Below are 20,228 nucleotides of genomic sequence, written 5' to 3' on the forward strand. Positions count from 1 at the left end.
CTGGCCTCAAACTCACAGAGATCCTGCCTCTGCCTCCTGAGTGCTGGGATTAAAGGCGTGTGCTACCACCACCCGGTGCGGTTAGGCATTTTTTGAATGGATGCACATAGGACATATTTACACAGAGTATTACTTAGCCTTTAAGAAAAGTAAAATTATAAAATTCACAGGTAAATGGAGAGAGTTAGAAACAATCATTCTGCATATGGTAACTCAGAACCAAAAAGTCAAATGTCACTTGTTTTTTCTCATCTGTGAATGTCAGCTTCAGATATGTATTTCAGTTGGAACACTCATGAATGATGAGTATTGGATCCCTGGTTACTGTGTATCCTCTGCTGATGCAATAAGCCAAAACAAACCAATTAATAAGAACAGATTTATAAACAGAGCACAGCACAACAATGCAACTCCCAGGCAACTCTCCGGAAGGCAGGAGAGAGATCACATGGCAGATCTGGTGACCGGGTATGTGTGGTCTTGAGCAGCTCCAGGGAAGGAGCTGACCCTTGGCAGGCTTTCTGAGGGGTGGAGTCTGGAAGAGGAGGAGGGGGGCCAGGTTGGAATTGGTGAGAGTGAGGCTGGAGTGGAGGTTGGAGCAATGGCAGAGCTTCCACCTTCAAGGTCAGGAAACTACTAAGGTGCCATGTTCAGGGAGAGGAGATAAACTGCACTCGTATGAAGGAATCATGGAATAGGAAGGGTTAAACTAGGATGAGGAAGTGGAGGGTAAGGTGGAGGACAGAGTAGAGAAAAGGATAAATAACATATAGAGAAAGCCCTTTCTAAATCTTATCTATCTCCAACACACACACACACACACACACACACACACACACACACACACACACACACACGTTAAAATGGAATTACCCTGTAACAGAGCAACAATGTTCCTACTAGACATCAGAGGCTAACAAAAAGTTCCGTGCTTGGTATGAGTTGCCTCTTGGTGTTGGCCAGTGAGATCCCATACACCCCAAAATATTACAGAGTATAACCACTGCTCTTGGTTACCCTCCAGGCAATCAGAACCTATTGCTGAAGACAGCACATGACTGAGTCATGTAACATGGCAAAAATCAAGCTGGTTTGAACATGTAAGCTTTATCCCTACTGACCAGCTAGCTTTCATAGTCCAGAGAGGTGCTACACAAGTTACTGGAGAGGAAAGTTGTTAGTCATACTCAGCTGTGGACCCTTCAAGCTACAAAAATGACTGGCGTAGACATACAAACTCACTGGTTTAATAGTGGCACCAACATCACAGGAAGAACCAACCACTTTTTGATTGAATCTAAATCCCTCTCTAGGGATGAAACTCATACCTGGCACCATTATCAGGCTAAGAGCCTCTGGCTAAAAAGTCAAAAGCTATGGAAAAAACCTGTAACTATTATGCTGCTAAATGGACATACTATTAAACTGACTCTTAATGACTTGCATTCTATCCACAGATCAATGACCTCTCATCCCTTATCTGAGAAGCTTCTAACTCCAACAGTGATTAATACCGAGACTCACAACTAGCTATGGTACAGAAAAGAGACTGTAGAATGTTCAGTCCTAAAGGGAGCATGTATAATGCACCCTCCGCTTCCAAGGCTAAGGGATCATTGCAGAAGAGGTGGAGAAACAGTGTAAGACACTGAGACAGTAGATGACTACAACATCTTTTGGACACAACAGGACAACTGCACACATAAACTCTCAGTAGTTGCAACAGCATGCATAAAACCTGTGCAAGCCCAAGCCACACCAAATCCTAGCAACTGTTAGCTGCTGGGAGTTTCTCTAAGAGTGTACCCCCGATAAAAGTTATTTGACCACTCACCGTAGATTACACATCCAAGAATATTTAAACATCACAAAATTGGTCTTGAAGTCGGAAAAAAAATACACAAACTTGGGTAGGTAGAAAGAGAGGTGGTAATCTGGGGAATGAACATTAAGAAAGAAAAAAAAAACCATGAAACTCTCATAGAGAGACTGGAAAAATGGCTAACTGCTGTTAAGAGTACTTGCTGCAGCTGGGCAGTGGTGGCGCACGCCTTTAATCCCAGCACTCGGGAGGCAGAGGCAGGCGGATCTCTGTGAGTTCAAGGCCGGGCTGGACCGACAGCCTCCAAAACAATACAGAGAAACCCTGTCTTGAAAAACTTCAATAACATCACTCACATTAGATGGTTCACAACCTCTTGTAACTCTAGTTCCAGGGAAATCCAGCACTCTCTTCTGCACTCTGCGGTCACTAGACATGCACGTGGTGCACATACATACAAGCATGCCAAATGTTTTTTTATGAATAAAATCTCAAAGAACTAATAAAAATTCTTTACTGTATATAAATACGTGTGTGGGTTGTGTATGTTAGTCAGTTCTTTCATTTAGCCATGTAGGCTCTGGAACTCAGATCATTCTTGGCAGCAAATGCCTTTACCAACTAAACCAATACCTCCTTGTAACTTTAAAATATTTCATGCAATTTACCCTAGCCCAGTGGCTCATCTACTTAGGATGCTGAGACTGGAGGATCTGGAGTTCAAGGTTCTCCCAGGCTTCAGAGTTCCAGAGCAGCCAGGGCTACAGAGAAACCCTGTCTCAAAAAGACAAAACAAAGTCAAATTTGTTTCATATACAATAAGGTTGATCTCCTGCTCCTCCCTGACTACACCTACCAAGTGATAGGATTATGAACATGAGCCATTAGCATATTAAATTTAAAAATCCTAGCCAGGTGGTGGTGGCACACACCTTTGATCCAGGACTGGGGAGGCAGAAGCAGATGAATTTCTGTGAGTACAAGGTCAGCCTGAGTACTGAGTAAGTTCCAGGACAGCCTCCAAAGCTACAGAGAAACCCTGTCTCATAAACAAAAACAAAACAAATTTTAAATCTTAGCCAGGCAATTTCTTTTCTTTTCTTCTTTTGGTTTTTCCAGACAGGGTTTCTCGGTATTGTTTTGGAGACTGACCTTGAACTCATGGACATTCGACTGCCTCTGCCTCCCGAGTGCTGGGATTAAAAGTGTGCACCACCCTTTGGCAATTTCTTAAGTAAATGTGTACCCTGTCCCACAAGTCAGCAATTTTGTTCAGCATTTGTCCAAGTAAAAAAATGCTAAGGGCCACACAACAGTTACAAGAAATCCACACAAAGGAAATTCATGCAGTCCATGTGGAGCTGGGTATCAAACACAGAGTTTCCTGTAATCGAGGCAAGCGCTCTATCAATTGAGCTACATGCCCAGCATTTTGAATTTCCATAGGTGATTGTAATGAATGTAAAATTTCTCCAGCTCTGGTTTTGCGCTATTTACTTTCCTTCATAATCTGCTTCTGCTTCCATGTTTCAGTGTCCTTCACTACACCCACCCTTAAAGTACTTCTACATTTGAAACCATATTTTACATTTCTATTACCTTAATGACCCCTCTTGTTTTGTTTTTTTTTTTTACGTTTATTTACGGTGTGTATGTGGAAGTCAGAGGATAGCTTGTAGGTGTTGGTGTTCTCCCACCACAGAGGTCCTGCTTTAAAAAATTCTTTCCAAGTTCAGTATAGAGATGCCCCAGACAGACTTAATAATTCTGTCTACTCACCACAGGGAAAGCAGGAATGTGAGATACCCAGAAGCAACCCTAGAACAAAGGTTAACCCTTACACTAAAGACTTTCTCTAGGAGGAATGCACAGAATAGTAAAGATTCTAAATAGGACTTACGGCCATAACTTAGGAAACCAATCCTACTGTCCCACCACAACTTGTGGGGGCTACACAGTAGTTTAGCATTTTAGGGATATAAGGCTGATCTCTGCAGGGGCAGCCTCTTTGTTCTAACACATCTTGGAAACTGAACTCAGGTCCTCATGCTTGAAAGCAAACACTCGTATCCACAGTGCCATCTAGCTGCCTCCCCGTTAGTTTTTGAAATATATACCTGAGCAAGCAGACAAATTCAGCTCCCCAGGACACTTAAAAAACAAAACAAAGCCAGGTGGTGGTGGCACATACCTTTAATCCCAGCACTCACGAGGCAGAGGCAGAGGCAGGGGAATCTCTGTGTTTGAGGCCAGACTGGTCTACAAAGTGAGTTCCACAACAGCTAGGGCTGTTACACAAAGAAACCCTGTCTTGAAAAACAGAAGAACCAAACAACAACAACAAAAAAGAAACACACACACACACCCCAAACATACAAACCAGGGTCTAATTATCTAGACCAAGCCTGACATTGAAAGCAACCTGCGTCTGCCTACAGATGGCTGGGATTAAGGCATGTACCACCACTACCCAGCATCCCAAAAGCAATCTTAGCTCCATTGCTCTCTCCTGTTTTAGGAATTCTTGCGACCCCAAAAACTTGGTTTTGTTTTCAGATTAACTCACACATCAGTTAATTTGGTTACCAGTTTCCATCTAATTTCTTCCTTTTGTGTTATATGTTGTTTCTGAAGTACATCATTTTTTTTAAAGCACTGATATTTTGTACTTTTGTGAATTCCTTCAGTTTACCCCTTTTCTTCCTTAACGTCAACACTAGGCCATCTTCCTGTCTCAAACTTCCAAAGAACTAGGATTACAAGTGTGAGATACATCTGCCATTAATCCTGATTTTTTTAAAATCAATTTTAAAAGTTATTTAGGCGCTGCCTCTTGGGTGTCCATGCTCCCCACCTCCCGTAAAACCTGGGAAGATGAATTTAAGCCTTCCATGTGCTAGGAAAGTACTCTACCCTGCATAACATTCCTAGACCACACTTCTATCTATCTTCTCAAGGGACTCTACCTGTGAATTCTCGGTTCGTGTGTTGTAAATTCTGCACGTTCTCTATCCCCTAGTTAACTGCTTCTGATACATCCTTCCATTCTGTGATTTTTCTCTCCTACTTTATCTAAGTTGCCTATTAACCCCACATTGGGAGACTATGCTTTTTATGGCTGTTCCAGAAATATTTTAAAGCCTGGCAGGAGTGGGTGGCTGGAGCGTCAGCTCAGCAGTTAAGAGCACTTACTATTATTACAGAGGACCTCAGTTCGGTTCCCAGCACCGTTAGTAACTCCAGCCTCTAGAAATCGGACTTTGACCTCCTCGGGCACCCGCGTCGTACAGACACATAAAAACTTTAAAAAGCCTGGGCGCTCCACTCCCTCCCCGCCCCGCCTCCATTACTACCTCTGATCTGTAACGGTAAGCTCAGAAAAGGGGCAGTGTCCAAGAGCTGGAGGCGACGACCAACCGGCTTTCACCTCAGTCTGACGCGCCGGGGGAAAAGCCCGCCGGCCGTGACGTCACAAAACCGTGACGCGCTCGGAGCTCCGCCCCCTAGCGACCTGCGCCGGGAATCCGAGCTGCCTGCGCCGTGGCGTCACAGGTCCGGGCAGGCGGGTTTTCCGTCGGCCCAATGGGAGCGGCGCGCCGGCCTCCCCTTTAAGGAATGTTGTGACCTGACGTCACCCAGGCGAGTTACCTCCCGCAGCCACCACCGCCAGGCTCAGCGCGAGCCCTGCAGCCCTTGAGCTCGAGCCCCGGAGTCCCCGGCGCACCGAACCGCAGCCACATCCCTGAGCCGCGCGCCCCGGAGTCCCGGCTGCGCGCCCCGCCGGGCCCGCGCCATGCCCTCCGACCGGCCTTTCAAGCAGCGGCGCAGCTTCGGTAAGGCCCTGGGGACGAACTGCGAGCAGGGACAGAGGGATGGGGGTGCCAGCCGACCCCGATTGCCGCAGGTGACGTCAGCCCCGTGACGTCAGGCACCGGCCGGCCGGACCCCGGGTGGGGAGGCCGCAAGGCCTGGCAGGGTCGCCCATCTCCCTACCGCGTCCCCGGTCGAGGGTTGTGGGGCTGTCGGCCCTGGGGGCGGGCGCTGGGGCGGGGCGGGCCCGGAGCCGCCCCTCGGGGACGGCGAGGCGGAGTCGCGGGAGGCCTCAGCCCTGCCGGGCCTCACGCCGAGTGCTGTCCGCAGCTGACCGCTGTAAGGAGGTGCAGCAGATCCGCGACCAGCACCCCAGCAAGATCCCGGTGAGTCTCTAGCCCCCCCGCCACGCCCTGCCCTGCCAGGCCACGCCCCTGGCTTACGAGTCCCCCGCCCACTACTCCCAGGTGATCATCGAGCGCTACAAGGGTGAGAAGCAGCTGCCAGTCCTGGATAAGACCAAGTTTCTGGTCCCAGACCATGTTAACATGAGCGAGTTGGTCAAGATCATCCGGTGCGTGGGCAACCTCCTGAAGGCCTTGGGTGGGGTCGGGGCCAGGTTCCACTCGGAAAGGGTGGAGTGGGGGAAGGGGACAGGATATAGGGCACCCGGCCCCTGTTCTGGGAGGCTGGACAAGGTCAAGGTCGGGATTGGAGTGAACTTCTACAGAGGTCAGAGCGTCTAGCCCGGGCTGTGGTGGATGAAAAGTGAAGATTCGGGATCATTTTGGGAGGGTCACCTAGGCCCCAGCAGGCGGCCTCCTCACCTGGCATGCCCTCCTGACTCTGCAGGCGCCGCCTGCAGCTCAACCCCACGCAGGCCTTCTTCCTGCTGGTGAACCAGCACAGCATGGTGAGCGTATCCACACCCATCGCTGACATCTATGAACAGGAGAAGGATGAAGACGGATTCCTCTACATGGTCTATGCCTCCCAAGAAACCTTTGGCTTCTGAGTCAGGAGTGGGGGTGGGGGATGGTTGGGGATTCTGGTCAAGCTTTTCCCAGGGAGGTCCTGGCTCCTAAACTGAGCTATTTCAGTCCCGAGTGGGTTAGGTGGAGATGTGAACCCCTTCCCCTTCCCCAGGCAGGGGACACCAGACAGCCTACCATGCTCTGGTGTAGGTCCTGCCAGTCACGTAAGGGGGGTTGCTCCTCTGGGTGCTGGCTCAGTTGGGGGTGAGTGGGGAGCAGCACCCCTGCTCTGTATGGTTTGTCCTTTTTTTTAAAGCCCCTTGCCTGTCTGCCCACCTGCCCCTCATCCACCTGAAGCATTTGCCTCCTGCCAGGACCCACCCACTCCTGAAAGACTGACCCCCCCTTGTCCTGACATGGTATATGGATCTGTGGTCATTTCCTCAGCAGAATAAAGATTGCTTAGGCCTGCCTGGCCCTTTGCCTCTTGCTGCTTGTTTGGGAGTAGGGAGGGCTCCTAGGGGACCATGTCCACATACTTGTGTCAGTGAGAACACAGGCTTGTGTTCTATGGACTTGGGTTTCCAAAAACCTACTCCTTAGGACAGGATACTCTGCAGAATTAGGAGCCAAACTCACCCCACTCCAGGAATAGATGGCATCAGAACAACAATGAAAAAACCCACACATTTATTAAGTAGCCACAACCTATAACGCCTGCTCACCTGCAGCTTCCCCATTCCTTCCTGTGCAGTCACAAAGTGGGAAGTCCAAGTGGGGTGTTCCAAACTTCCCATGGGCCTTGTGGCCAGCTATGAGTCCCCTTTGGTACCAGAGATTTGTAACCCTGGATTTGAACCTCTTCTGCCTGAGGACTCGCCTGCTGGCCACTCTGGATGAGGGCCCTGGCCTGGCTTCTGGCCCTTCCCCCTCTTGTCCATGCAGTTCTGTGCCAGCCAGGGCTACTTGAGCACAAGCATAGCCTCTGTACCGTCCTTGGCAGTCAAATAGAGACCATGTGTGAGGTAATACTCCCGTCGCAGGAAGGCATAGAAGTAGTCAGAGATGAGCAGGATCTGGCAGGGAAGAGAAGTGAAGTCATGGAGCACGTTAGTGAATAAGTCCTTTATGGGGTTAGACAGGTACTATGAAATAGTTCCTGCCTGGCATCTCATCAAAGCCCAATCTATAAGCCTGCCCAAGGACCTCCTTCCCCCCTGGTACATACCTAGCCCTGAAAGAGCTTACTGGCCATTGGGCAGCTGCCTGCTTTTTACCTTCTGCTTCCTATCCCTGGTTTACACCTCCATCCTTGGGAACCCAGATCAGTGTTCTAGCAAACAGTGTATGCACCTTGTCTCTTTCCACAGGCATTCCCCATCCAGCCTCCTTTGTCAAACCTCCCGGTCCAGGGGCTCAGGACACAGAATTGCCTAGTATTTCTCCCATACATATATCCCAGAAATCTACCTTGAAAACATACAATTCCATCCATCCCTGTAACAACCCCCACCAAAGTCACTGTTGTCATTTAAACAGTATCAAAACAGCTTCCCAGGGATCCCTGGTTTCAAACATTTTCCTGTGCCAGGCAGCCAGAGGGAGCTTTTCAAACCACAAATGTGATCATGCTACTGCTTGACTTGAGTCTCCCAAAGGGTCCTCATGCTTCAGACTCAGAGCTTCATGGCCTTGCACCTGGGCCCTGCTAGATGTTACATCACTCCCTGTACACCTCTCTAGCCACAGGTCTTTGCTGTTCCCTCTGCCTGGAACATTTTCATCTGTCAATACCTACTTGCTCTTCAACTCTTTTGCAGGCTCACTTACCCTGGGTTAGGTCCTAACCCCTTAACCTCTCTGCTGACATAAACTCATTCAAACTGCAGCTTTACATCCAACTACGTGACACTTGGTGGTAATGCTGCTTCTGCTAAGGATGGCCTGAGTGCATCTGCCACTGTGGCACTTAGTTGCCACAACTCAGTCTGACCACAAAAACCACAAGGGGCCAGGAATCTCAGTTCATTCTCACCCTAAATAGAGCCCCAGAGAGGGACAGAATTTGTCTCACTTGCATACTTGACCCCCAAAATCTACAACTCTCTGTAGTCCAACATGCCCAAGACTGGAATAACTGGAGCTGACATGGAAGTGCCCCACCTCACCAAAGGAAGGCAGGCACACTACTGGAGACACCACAGTTCTCAAAAGTTCTCAGGCTCTCAGAGTACCAGCAGCAACCACCGCTTAGCTCAAATAGGGAGACAGGCCTAGAATGTGTCAGGCATTCAGTGAGAGTCTTGGGGGAAGATCAGAGGTTAAATCAGGTCCAGGTCCCCCGTCATTTTTCTGAAGGTAGAAAAGCAGCTAAGAAGACCTTGGAGGGTCAACAGCATTAATACTCAACTTGGACACATAGCTGCCATTATCTCATTGGAAGGCTAATGATCTATTTTACCAATAGAAAAATTGAAGCTTGAGGCATTCAATCAGTTGGACCAAGGCCATACCTGGAGATCTGGACTGTCGGGCAGGCATCCTCAAGTGTGTGATGTGCCATGGGCCCAGTCACAAAAGAACAGAGGGCTCTGTAGCGTATCAGCCCTTGGCCAGCCTGGTCATAGCAGTGGTTATTGTGCTTCAGCCCTGGTGTTTTCCCACCCAGACCTCTAAATGTGCTGTCTGGGAAAGGGAAACCCAGTCCCTGTGCCAGGGTAGGTGAGAGGCAATTGCAAATTCAGAATTTACAACATGTACCATAGTGATGAGCTGGCTAGGTCAAGGGAAGGCAAATAAAACTAGGTTATTAGGTTGAGCCACATCTGGAAATAACATTTTTGTTTGTTTTGCAATAATGTTGGCAACAGCTGGGTGGTGGCCGAAGCAGTCAGATCTTTTTTGGGTTCAAGGTCAGCATGGCTACAGAGCGAGTTCTAGTACATCCACCAGGGCTACACAGAGAAACCCTGTCTCAATCAGTAATACAATGTTGGCAATTTTATAGGATCCAATTAATGTATGTGGGAAGAAATATACAAATATTAAACACATTCATTATTCAGAAGGACCTGACCTGAAGAAATAACTGTAGGACCTTAAGAGGAGCTGTACTTTTTCATTGTTCAGTCTCTTTTGGAAACAGGACCTGCAGAGCCCAGGGTAGCTCAAACTTGGTATGTGGCAGAGGATGACCTTGAACTCAATCCTCTTGCTCCTACCTCTCAAGTGCTGGGATTACAAAGGAGTACCTCCTACCACAGGAGGAGCTCAAGAGCTATTCTTATCCAAACCTTAATTCTGTGCACCAAATTCATGTATTACTTGGATTAGAAAATAAAAATTCAGGTCAGGCATGGTGGCACATACTTGTAACCCTAGCACTTGGAAGGGGAGGCTGGAGGATTAATAAAAGTTTTTTGTTTTGTTTTTCGAAACAGGGTCTCTGTGTAGCCCTGCCTGACCTGGAACTCTCTATGTAGTCTAGCCTGGCCTCAAATTCACAAGAGATAACCCTGCCTCTGAGTGCTGGGATTAAAAGCATTACACCTGGCTAATTACTGCACGTTTCCCGTCAGTGTGCACTAGAGACTGTTTGAAAACAAACCCCAAAACTAAACGTGACATACAGCTTGAAATCACATTCTGACCAGATAATGAAAAGGGATTCTTTCTCTTTGTTAGTTTAAATTTTTTTCCTTTATGTTTGTTTATTTTATCCTACATTTTTTGCCTACATGGATGTATGTGTACCATATGTGTGCCTATTGGGGTTGTTGAAGGTTGTGAGTCACCATGTGAGATACTGGGAGTTAAACTCAGGTTATCGCCTTTAATCCCAGCACTCGGGAGGCAGAGGCAGGCGGATCTCTGTGAGTTTGAAGCCAGCCTGGTCTACAGAGTGAGTTCTAGGACAGCCTCCAAAACAATACAGAGAAACCCTGTCTCAAAAAACCAAAAAAATTAAAAAAAAATAAACTCAGGTTATCTGCAAGAGCAACACGTGTTCTTAACTGCTGAACCATCTCTCCAGTCCCTGGGGATTCTTTAAAAACAAAGAAAAAGAACAAGTCTCGCCGGGCGTTGGTGGCACATACCTTTAATCTCAGCACTCTGGAGGTAGAGGCAGGCGGGTCTCTGTGAGTTCGAGGCCAGCCCGGTCTACAGAGCGAGTTCCAGGACAGCCTTCAAAACAATATAGAGAAACCCTGTCTCGAAAAACCAAAAAAACAAACAAATCTCAGTCTAACAACAAACATCAGAACAACCTAATTTAGGGGGCCTGCCCAGTGTCCCTTAATCCTGTCAAGGTCATGAAAAATAAAGACGAGCTGCAGAGCAGAGGACACTAGGGAAACACAATCAAGTGTAACATGGTCTGCTAGGCTGGTCCTGGAAGAAGCCATGACTCCCATTCAGTTAATGGTAAAGTCCTAGGGAGGGTTCTTATCTTAACAGAGGTTCTGTATAAGGTGTTCACAACACAGGAAAACAATGAAGAATACAGAACTTCTCTCCACTATCTCTGCAACCTTCTATGATTCCAAGACAATTCCACAATAAAAGGTTTATCTAGAGAAAACAAACAAACGTGTTCTTTTTTTGTTAGGGTTTTGTTTGTTTGGGGGTTTTGTTGTTCTTGTTTGCTTTGTTTTGAGACAGGGTCTCTGTACGTAGCCCTAGTTGTCCTGGAACTCTTTATGTAGACCAGGCTGGCCTCAACTCAGAGATTCTCCAGCTTCTGTCTCTTGACTGAGGGATTAAGGGTGTGTACCATTCCACCTAACTTGTGTTTTTTTGAGACAGGGTCTCCTGAAACCCATGCTGGCCTTGAACTATGTAGCAGAGAATCCCCTTTGAACTTCTGAACCCACTTCCACCTCCCAAAGGCTGAGATTACAAGTATGTATCACTAAATGTTTTTATGTGGCAAGAGGGACTGAATCCAGGACTTTTTGCATGCTAAGCAAGCACTCTGTAAGAGCTATATTCCCACCAGGTAGGTAGTGATGGCACATACCTTTAATCCCAGCACTGGAGGCAAAGGTAGTGGGATTTCTGTGAGTTCAAGTCCAGCCTAGTTTACAGGACAAGTTCCAGGACAGCCAAGAGTGCTACAGAGAGAAACCCTGTATCAAAAAAAAAATCAGAAGGGAAGAAGAGGAAGAGAAAGAGGAGGAGGGGAAAAAGAAGGAGGAGAAGGAAAGGAAGGAAGGAAGGAAGGAAGGAAGGAAGGAAGGAAGGAAGGAAGAAAAAGATTCCCAGTCTGTTTGTTTGAGATAGGGTAATATTTACTCCAAGCTGGTCTGGAATTTACTATGTAGCCAGCAAGAAGATAGAGGCAGGAGGATGGAATTCAAAGTCATCCTTGGCATCATAGTAAAGTTTAGACCAGCCTGGTCCATGTGCACTGTTGGGAGAACACAATGAACCTCAGAAACATTGTGGTGGGCAAGACACAGTGAAGAATACTATAATTCCAGCACTTACGAGGCAGAGGGATCCTTTTTTTTTTTTGTTTGTTTTGTTTTGTTTTGTTTTTACGAGACAGGGTTTTTCTGTATTGTTTTTGAGGCTGTCGGTCTAGCCCGGCCTCGAACTTACAGAGATCCGCCTGCCTCTGCCTCCCGAGTGCTGGGACTAAAGGCGTGTGCCACCACCGCCTGGCTGGAGGGATCCTTTTAAGTTCAAGGCCAGCCTAGTCTAGGCTACCCAGGGATATGTAAACTTGATTTCAAAACAAAAATGGTAAAAGGTGGCTCTGACAAATACACATGTAAGACCCAATTTTCAACTATGTTAACTTTGTGTCAGTGAAGTGAAAATAAACATTGAACTCTATTCAATGATGTAAAGCTGACATACTTAGCAGGAAATGTACTGATGTCTGCATTTCAACTCGAAATAAATTTAAAAATAATCCAGGATGAGCTGGTGAGATGGCTGAGCAGGTTAAGGCATCTGCTGTCAAGCCTGATGGCTTGAGTTATCCCCAGAACCTACATGATGGTAGGAGAGAAGTGACTCCTGAAAGTTGTCCTTTGTCAACATGCAAGCTGTGGCATGTGCATGATCTACCTCCGCAAACACAAAATAAATGTTAAAAACAAAAAACAAAACAAAAAAAAAAAAAAACCAGGGCATGTTATTGAAGCACCTAGGAGGTGCCCAGTCTGCATGAGACCCTGATTTAAAAAAAACAAAATAGTAAATAACAATAAAAGAAAAGATAGCTTATGGGATGTATTTTGTACTACTAGAGTTTTGTAGTGGGTATGAGTGTTCAATGTGTCAATGTTTACATCACAGAGAAAGTGCAGAAAAGGGCCAGGCTCATTTGGACACACAGTCTTGAGCACCCTCAGTTGTGAGCAGGTGCCATGGCTACAGGGAAAGGGTAGAAGGCTAGCCTGGAGCTTGGTACTCTCAGAGGAAAGCCTGGGCCTGGGACTTTTCATTAAGACTGCAAGGAGAAGGACTTTCCCACAAGCCCTAGGGTTCGTCCTACTCAAAAGCTGCAAACCCACAACCCTGTTGCCTATTCTGAGCAGGGGAAAGTTGAGCAGGAGGTAACAAAAGTATGGACTAGTAACTGACTTACCGTTCATTAAATTTCATTTTCCTCATGTATAAACCAAGAGCAATCAGCTCCAGTTTATTATCTGCCATAGTGGTCTTCACTAGTCCATACCTAGGGTTTCAGGGTCTAAAAACATGCTTGTCCCTGCCTTCAGAGACCTGTGGTCTGTTTTTGGAAGCTGCCCTACTTGTTGTGGCTGATCATCCAGCTCTCCCTTACGTTGTATTTCCACACTCCCAGACTTCCTTTAAGGCTCCTTTTATCCCCAACACAGCTATTTTGTTGTTGCTGGGTTGTTTTTGTTTTTGTTTTTGTTTTGGGACAAGGTCTCCCCTATGTGGCTCTGGCTTAGAACTCACTAGGTAGACCAGTTTCCCTTGAACTTACAGAGAACTGCCTGCTCTGCCTCTGGAGTGCTAGGATTAAAGGAGAGTACCACCACACCGGGCACCAGCACAGGAACTTATTAGAGGGGTGTAGGGCTCAGGGAGGGGGTTTCTCCCTTATCTAACTTCTTGGATCCTGAAGGAAATCTTTTTGCTATTTTATTCATTTTGAGATGGTCTCACTTTATTGCACAGGCTGCTGGACCTCAATTATGTAGACCACACTGGCTTGAACTCAGTGTGATGTACCTTCTTCAGGCCCCTGGATGCTCAGACCCCATGCATATGCCTCTGTAGCACACCTGCCTGGTTCCTGCAGTATCTTCAGAGCTATGGTGCCTACGTACACTGACAAAAGCCTCACTGCTCTCCCCTACCTCATAACAACCCCATGGTCAGTTATATGATCCCAATGGGGTGCCATCTGTTCCAGCTCTGGAGTCTTAGGCCTGGCACAGGGCTCATTTTCGGAGTGCATATGTTGGTCCTTAGGCTTTTGGCACTACCCTTCAGGCATGGCTTGGTAAGACTTCACTCCTCTCCTTGGCAGTCATAAAGGCCTCCGGGCTAATCTTCTCTGCTCTGTGGTAGAGACTTCAGGAGACAGTCAGGTCACAGTGGACAGAATAAATAAAAAATGAAATGAGACTTAACATGCTTCAGTGCCAGTGTGACAGAGGAGGGACAGAGAAAAACATCTAAGCACCTGGCCAAGCCTTTAGGAACTTCACAACTCCCAGGCTGGGACCCATTTATAAGCCAGGATCACACGGGTATGAGTGAAATGTCAGGCTATATCATCAGCTCTACCTGTCTATTTCCAAAAATCTGAGTTTTTTCCATCACCCTACCTCTTAGGCTTGGCACTGGCCAAGACTAGCTCATACTCCATGCCCTAACAAGCACCCTGAGGGATGTACTCTGCTCTGCCACTCTACCAGATTCTTCTTGGAAAATGCAAAGTAAGTTTGAGACTTCAGAGCCAACTGGGTTATCCACTTTGACCAATCAGAGCCTCTTGACTACATCCTCCAGGAAACAGATGTGATCACCTTAGTATGTCTCCTCTCCCTAGGCCTCTTCCTTCTGTTGGAGACACTGACACCCTTGGGGACTTCAACTGGTTGCCATAGTTGGCAAAGTGTTGCTTCCTTGGCCACCTGCCTGGAGTCTAGGCAAGTAGAAGCCAGAGGAGGCTGACAGCTGACTGTGGAGCTCTGGACCTACCCTCTCAGGCCAAACAGACTATAAGGGAGGGGACAGTAAACAGTGCTTTACCTTCCAACTCGAAAGATTCCAAACAGTAGGGAAAGAGAGAGTGATGTCACAGACCTGCAATCCCTGCACTTGAGAGGTGGAAGGAGGGTCAGAAATTCAAGTCATCCTCAACCACTAAGTATGTTTGAGGCCAGCAGGAGCTACAAGAAAGAGATGCTGTCTCAAGGAAGGAAGAAAGGAAGGAAGGAGGGAGGGAGGGAGGGAGGGAGGGAGGAAGGAAGGAAGGAAGGAAGGAAGGAAGGAAGGAAGGAAGGAAGGAGAAAAGGCCAGGAAAACCATGGGGCTTCAAGTCAATGTCACCATGCCCGACTGTAGACTGGTGCCAGAGTAACAATTGTTATTTACCTGGCCCTTTCAACTGTCAAAAGCATTCCTGTTCAACAACATACTGAGTCCATGGCCACCTTCCAAGTAAAACAAGAGTGCAGCCTCTCACCAGGTTACAGCCGCCTCCTCCACACCAGGGCTCCAGCTTGCAACCTCTTCACTCCTAGCAGCGTACAGCGCACAGTCTGAATCTAATCACATTTATCCTTGGTTGAAAACTAATGGCTCAGCCTGAACCTCAGCAGAATGAGGTCCCCAAGGGCTGTGTAGTCTGACCACGGCAACCCTGGAATGTTCTCATTCTTTGTCAGAAAGCACAGCCAGTGCTACACAACCACTAACAGCACACAGCATTACACTCTTTCTCAAGTTTCTCCTTCTTCCTCCTAGTACCCAACTGGATTCTATATGTTCCCCAGAACTGTATTTAGAAACCACCTTCTCCAAGAAGCATTCACAGTCCTGGCTCCATGCTCCCAGTCCCACAGTGACCCCCATCACACTGCTTTGCCCTGCTTATTTTGCATTCTCTTCCAGACCGTGGGTTCCTTGAAAGGAGGGCTATGTCTGATTCATCTAAAAGGCTATAGAGAGCAGTAGTTATATGTGTGGAGCATGATGAGAACTCTCTTTCAGGACTTAAACAAATAGGAAGTTCCTTCATATATAAGCAAAGGAAGATTCCCAATGTTTTCTTCTTCTTTTTTTTTTTTTTTTGTTTTTTTTTTTTTGTTTGTTTTTACGAGACAGGGTTTCTCTGTATTGTTTTTGAGGCTGTCGTCCAGCCCGGCCTTGAACTCACAGAGATCCGCCTGCCTCTGCCTTCCGAGTGCTGGGACTAAAGGCGTGCACCACCACTGCCCGGCCTCAATGTTTTCTTAAAAGAAAGCAGAACATTCCCTCTCCCTCTCCCCCTCCCTCTCTCCGCCTCTCCCTCTCTCTCGATACTTGTAAACACATGGAGAATGCCTCAGAAAGCCGAGAAAGCACACCACCCAGATTATATGGGGTCAGCAATCTGTAAACCTTCCTTAAGCAGTAGCCACATTTATTTATAATGATAAAGTAAGATTCCCTGTGTTCTCTGTTCTTACATTTATTTAGGATGACTGGGACACTTCTTTTAGAAAACACAGATTCATGAAATCTCTCTGTGTACATAAATCACTGATCAATTTGTTATACTTATAATCCCAGAATTTGGGAGGTAGAGGCAGGAAGATAAGGAGTTCAAGGCCAGCTTCAACTACATAGAAAGCTGAAGGTAAGGTTGGGTACATGAGAGCCTATCCAAAAACTTTACATAGGAAGGAAAAAAAAAGAGAGACTGTCTCTTTCTTATCATTTATGAACTGAATACGGCCCTAGAAGTTTACTGTGTGTATCTAAGGAGCAAACTATTCTTCACATGTCACATGCCAGCATATGACTGATGGCAAAAATAGGACCCACGGGTTATATCAAATCCTTTAAATACGCTATGAAGTGGGAACCATCACCCTGAAATCTGACACTAGAAACTGTAACCTAAAGCAGTTAAATCACCAGCTGAAGGTCACTCTAAGAGAGCTGGAGACCTCAAGCAATCTACCAGTAGATTCCAATCTTCTCTCTCACACTCAATCATACACACAGAAGCACACATGCCACATTAGACATGGTTTACTACTGTCATTTCCTGTTACTGACTCTGAGGCAATGGTAATTACCAAACTATGTGTACTTACCACATGATGAAAAATACTTATTGGCCCCCAAGTGAGAGAACTGAGCCTTAGTCACCGGAGTACCTGCTGGGATAACTAACAATCTACACATATTCATTCTGTAATAGGGCATGATACTTTTCAATATGAACAGAGCAGGACTTTAACAAAATTAAGTAAGTCAAGTTGTTTTATACAGTCTATGTAAATAAAACTGATTTGACAATGAAAGTTTGAGTTCTGGTCACCTATCTGGAATTTGTGGCCATTTGACACACAGGCTGTACCAGGGAGGGAAGGAGGAGGCCAGAGGAAAATACCTTTCCCTGCTAGAAAGGTATTTATAAGAACAGGCTGTGGAATGAGCCTATGTCCCCAAGCCTGGCATCTTAACAGCAATGCCAATACACAAGCAGGACTGGGCTTAGCTGTGCAGGACATAAAGAGGCCAGATTTGGACAGAAGGAAAGGATGGAGACAGCTGCTAATTGACCTTGAAAGGGGTAAACTAAACTCGAAGGCTTCACTTCTAATAATCTAGAAATAAAGGGAATAGACCCTCACTCAGCCCCCTGCTTTAGTAGCCATGACAAGCTACAGAAAAGACACACAGGCCTCTGACACAAAGAAACTCCAGATCCTCTGGCCTCCCAGAGTCTAGGGCCAAAACTGAACACAAAGAAACTCCAGACCACCCCCCATCCCAGCCTCCTAGATACTTGGTTCCTGGGAACTATTTGGCCACAAAAGAAATTCCAGGGGGGACCAACCCCCCCCCCCCCGTAGTCTCCAGGATATAGTTCTGGAAACTATTGGTATCCATGTACAACAGGCCACCTGCAAGTAACAAGACAATGCCATAGAAACCACAGAATGTTCCCTCTCAGCGCTGGCCAATGAAAATAATTGGTACACAGGTATTTTATGCCAAAATATGACTTTGAGAAATTCTCCTGATTGTTCCCAAATGTCAACCAATCAGAAACCAATCCATACCTACTGATGAAATCCTGTAAATTTGTCTATAAAACCTAGCAGTAAGCTGAGCGTTGGTGGCACACGCCTTTAATCCTAGCACACGGGAGACAGAGGCATGCGGATCTCTGTGAGTTCAAGGCCAGCCTGGTCTACCAAGCGAGTTTCAGGACAGCCTCCAAACAAAACAATACAGAGAAACCCTGTCTTGAAAAACCAAAAACCAAAAACAACAACAACAACAAAAAAAAAAACCAAACAACCAAACAAAAAAAACCCAAAAACCAAAAAACACACCTAGCAGTAGACAGGGAACTTCACTCCCTCTGGAGGCTGCTATGTCAGCATGCTAGATGGGGTCCCTGTCATGGGTGGATGAACAATTAAAACCTTGCTTTTGCAGTTTAGTGGGTCTGTCTTCCTGGCTGTCTCTGAGACTTTGCAACTTGGGCACAACATCTGGGGGCTTGTCCAGGATCCCCAGAGACCCTCTGGACCCCAGACTCCTTCTGGAGGCTGCTGCATCAACTTGGTAGACGGGGTCCCTCCGCGTGGAAGGATAGAATAATCAATAAACCTTGTGCATTTGCATCGGTGATCTGTCTCACTGGTCTCTTTGGGATCCTTGTGACTTGGGCACAACATTTGGGGGCTCGTCTGCAATCCCCAGGACCCCAGACCCCTGGAGGTTTTCATCACCCAGCTAGTTAAGTTAGATTGTTCTCTGTTAATTTTCCTTTTTCTCTCGCTGGCATCTCTGATTCAAACTCTGTGGAGGTCACAAGTACCTAGGCGGACGCACTACTAGGTAGACCTGGAGAAACCAGGAGATGCTCCTTTTCCTCGTCAGGATAGGGGCCCATCTGGGGCCATCCCGTCAGGATCCCTGGATCCCAACTGTTTTTCTGAAAGTTCTGAGGATGATGAGCCCCTGGTGGGCCTTCGTCTAATTCATACAGTTTTTGGCCTGCTAGAGCCTGACCAAAACTGACCCTCTGAATTCCGCAGAACTCTGGTACTCTTGTCTTGGAACTCTGATAATCTGTCTCAGGTCCTTCTGTCCAACTGCTGTGTTTGTATCTTTTCTGTTTGTTTTTCTGTTGATGGCTCTGCCATCAAGACTAAAAATGGGTGCAACTCCATCCTCACCCATTGACTTGGCTTTGGCCCACTGGGGAGACTTTAGAGCAACTGCCTATAACAACAATGTTAATGTCAAAAAGGACAAGCAGGTCACTTTTTGTTCTTCTGAAGGCCTATGTTTAATGTTGGATGTCCATCTGAAGGGTCTTTTAATTTAGATCTCATTTCCAGGATTGAAGAGATTGTTTTCAGACCGCGAACAAGATATACTGATCAAACCCCTACATCATCACTTGGCGGGGACTCATTGATTGAATTGATGGGCCCCTCCCTTGGGTTAAGCCGTTTCTTCCCCCATCTTCTCCCTTTGTCCCCCTGAATCCTCTGTTCCCTCTGGCCCCCAGTCTCACAGGTTTTCGCATAAAGGAAGCAGCTAAGTCCATTCTCCAGAGAGGAACAGACAAGGCTGATATCTTTCCTCCCCTCCCCTCAACCTGGACCTCCACAGGCACCCCTACAGGCAGACAATCATCCACCCACACAGCCAGACTCTATGATGCCAGACCCCCCTGAAATGCTGTACCAAGGACCGGCTTAGGTAACCAGAAGAAGTCGGAGGGGCGCAACCCCACAACCAGGTGATTGCCCTGCCACTTCACCCAGCGGGTCCCCCGGATGAGGCGGGGAACCAAACTTTTCATTACTGGCCATTTGTCACTAGTGATCTTTACAACTGGCGTTTGCAGAATGCCTCCTTTTCAGAAAACCCTAGAGACCTTATTACCTCTTAAAAACTGTCCTTTTTACTAATCAGCCCACTTGGGACTATTGCCAACAACTCCTCAAAGTCTTATTTACTACTGAGTAACGGAACAGAATTCTGGAAGCATCCTGGAAATTGGTTCTGGAGCCAACTGGGAAGCCTTCTACTGATTCCACTGTTGCCAGATTGGGACTATAACACAGCAGAAGATAAGGAGAGGCTCCTAGTCTATCGCCAGACTCTGTTAGCAGGTCTCAAAGTGGCGGCTTGGAAACCAGCCAACATGTCTAAAGTGTATGATGTCTTGCAGGAATCTGATAAGAGTCCAGCAACTTATTTAGAGAGACTTCAGGAAGCCTTCTGCAGATATACTCATGATCCTCAAACTGAAGGGACAGCACAGACAGTTATGTTTGGCTATGTCAAGCAGGCAGCGCCTGACATCAAGAAAAAGTTACAGCCGGGCGTTGGTGTCACACGCTTTTAATCCCAGCACTCAGGAGGCAGAGGCAAGCGGATCTCTG

At 46.9% G+C, this 20,228-nt stretch overlaps 2 protein-coding genes and 1 long non-coding RNA gene across 4 annotated transcripts in view; 1 reads left to right on the forward strand and 2 right to left on the reverse strand.

Moving 5' to 3' along the window:
* Positions 1–365: 365 nt before the first annotated feature.
* Positions 366–5,316, reverse strand: LOC121134502. Its single transcript, XR_005871592.1, has 2 exons — positions 5,176–5,316; positions 366–1,934 (listed from the first exon to the last, which is right to left on the reverse strand). It is a non-coding gene; the product is annotated as an uncharacterized LOC121134502 (long non-coding RNA).
* A 147-nt stretch (positions 5,317–5,463) lies between these two features.
* Map1lc3a (microtubule associated protein 1 light chain 3 alpha) lies at positions 5,464–7,081 on the forward strand. The gene is made up of 4 exons (XM_005088308.4): positions 5,464–5,655; positions 5,963–6,018; positions 6,100–6,206; positions 6,485–7,081. Exons 1-4 carry the CDS (start codon positions 5,616–5,618, stop codon positions 6,645–6,647), a joined length of 366 nt encoding a protein of 121 aa, XP_005088365.1. The 5' UTR covers positions 5,464–5,615; the 3' UTR covers positions 6,648–7,081.
* A 198-nt stretch (positions 7,082–7,279) lies between these two features.
* Pigu (phosphatidylinositol glycan anchor biosynthesis class U) overlaps positions 7,280–20,228 on the reverse strand; it is a 106,685-nt gene continuing 93,736 nt past the window's right edge. For both annotated transcript variants that reach the window (XM_040732926.1, XM_040732927.1), the window contains exon 12: positions 7,280–7,682. In XM_040732926.1, coding sequence (XP_040588860.1) covers positions 7,569–7,682 — 114 coding nt within the window. In that variant the 3' untranslated portion in view covers positions 7,280–7,568. The remainder of the gene's footprint in view (positions 7,683–20,228) is intronic.

Source organism: Mesocricetus auratus, unplaced genomic scaffold, assembly GCF_017639785.1.
Source record: "Mesocricetus auratus isolate SY011 unplaced genomic scaffold, BCM_Maur_2.0 Super-Scaffold_100028, whole genome shotgun sequence".
NCBI classification, from domain to species: Eukaryota; Metazoa; Chordata; class Mammalia; order Rodentia; family Cricetidae; genus Mesocricetus; species Mesocricetus auratus.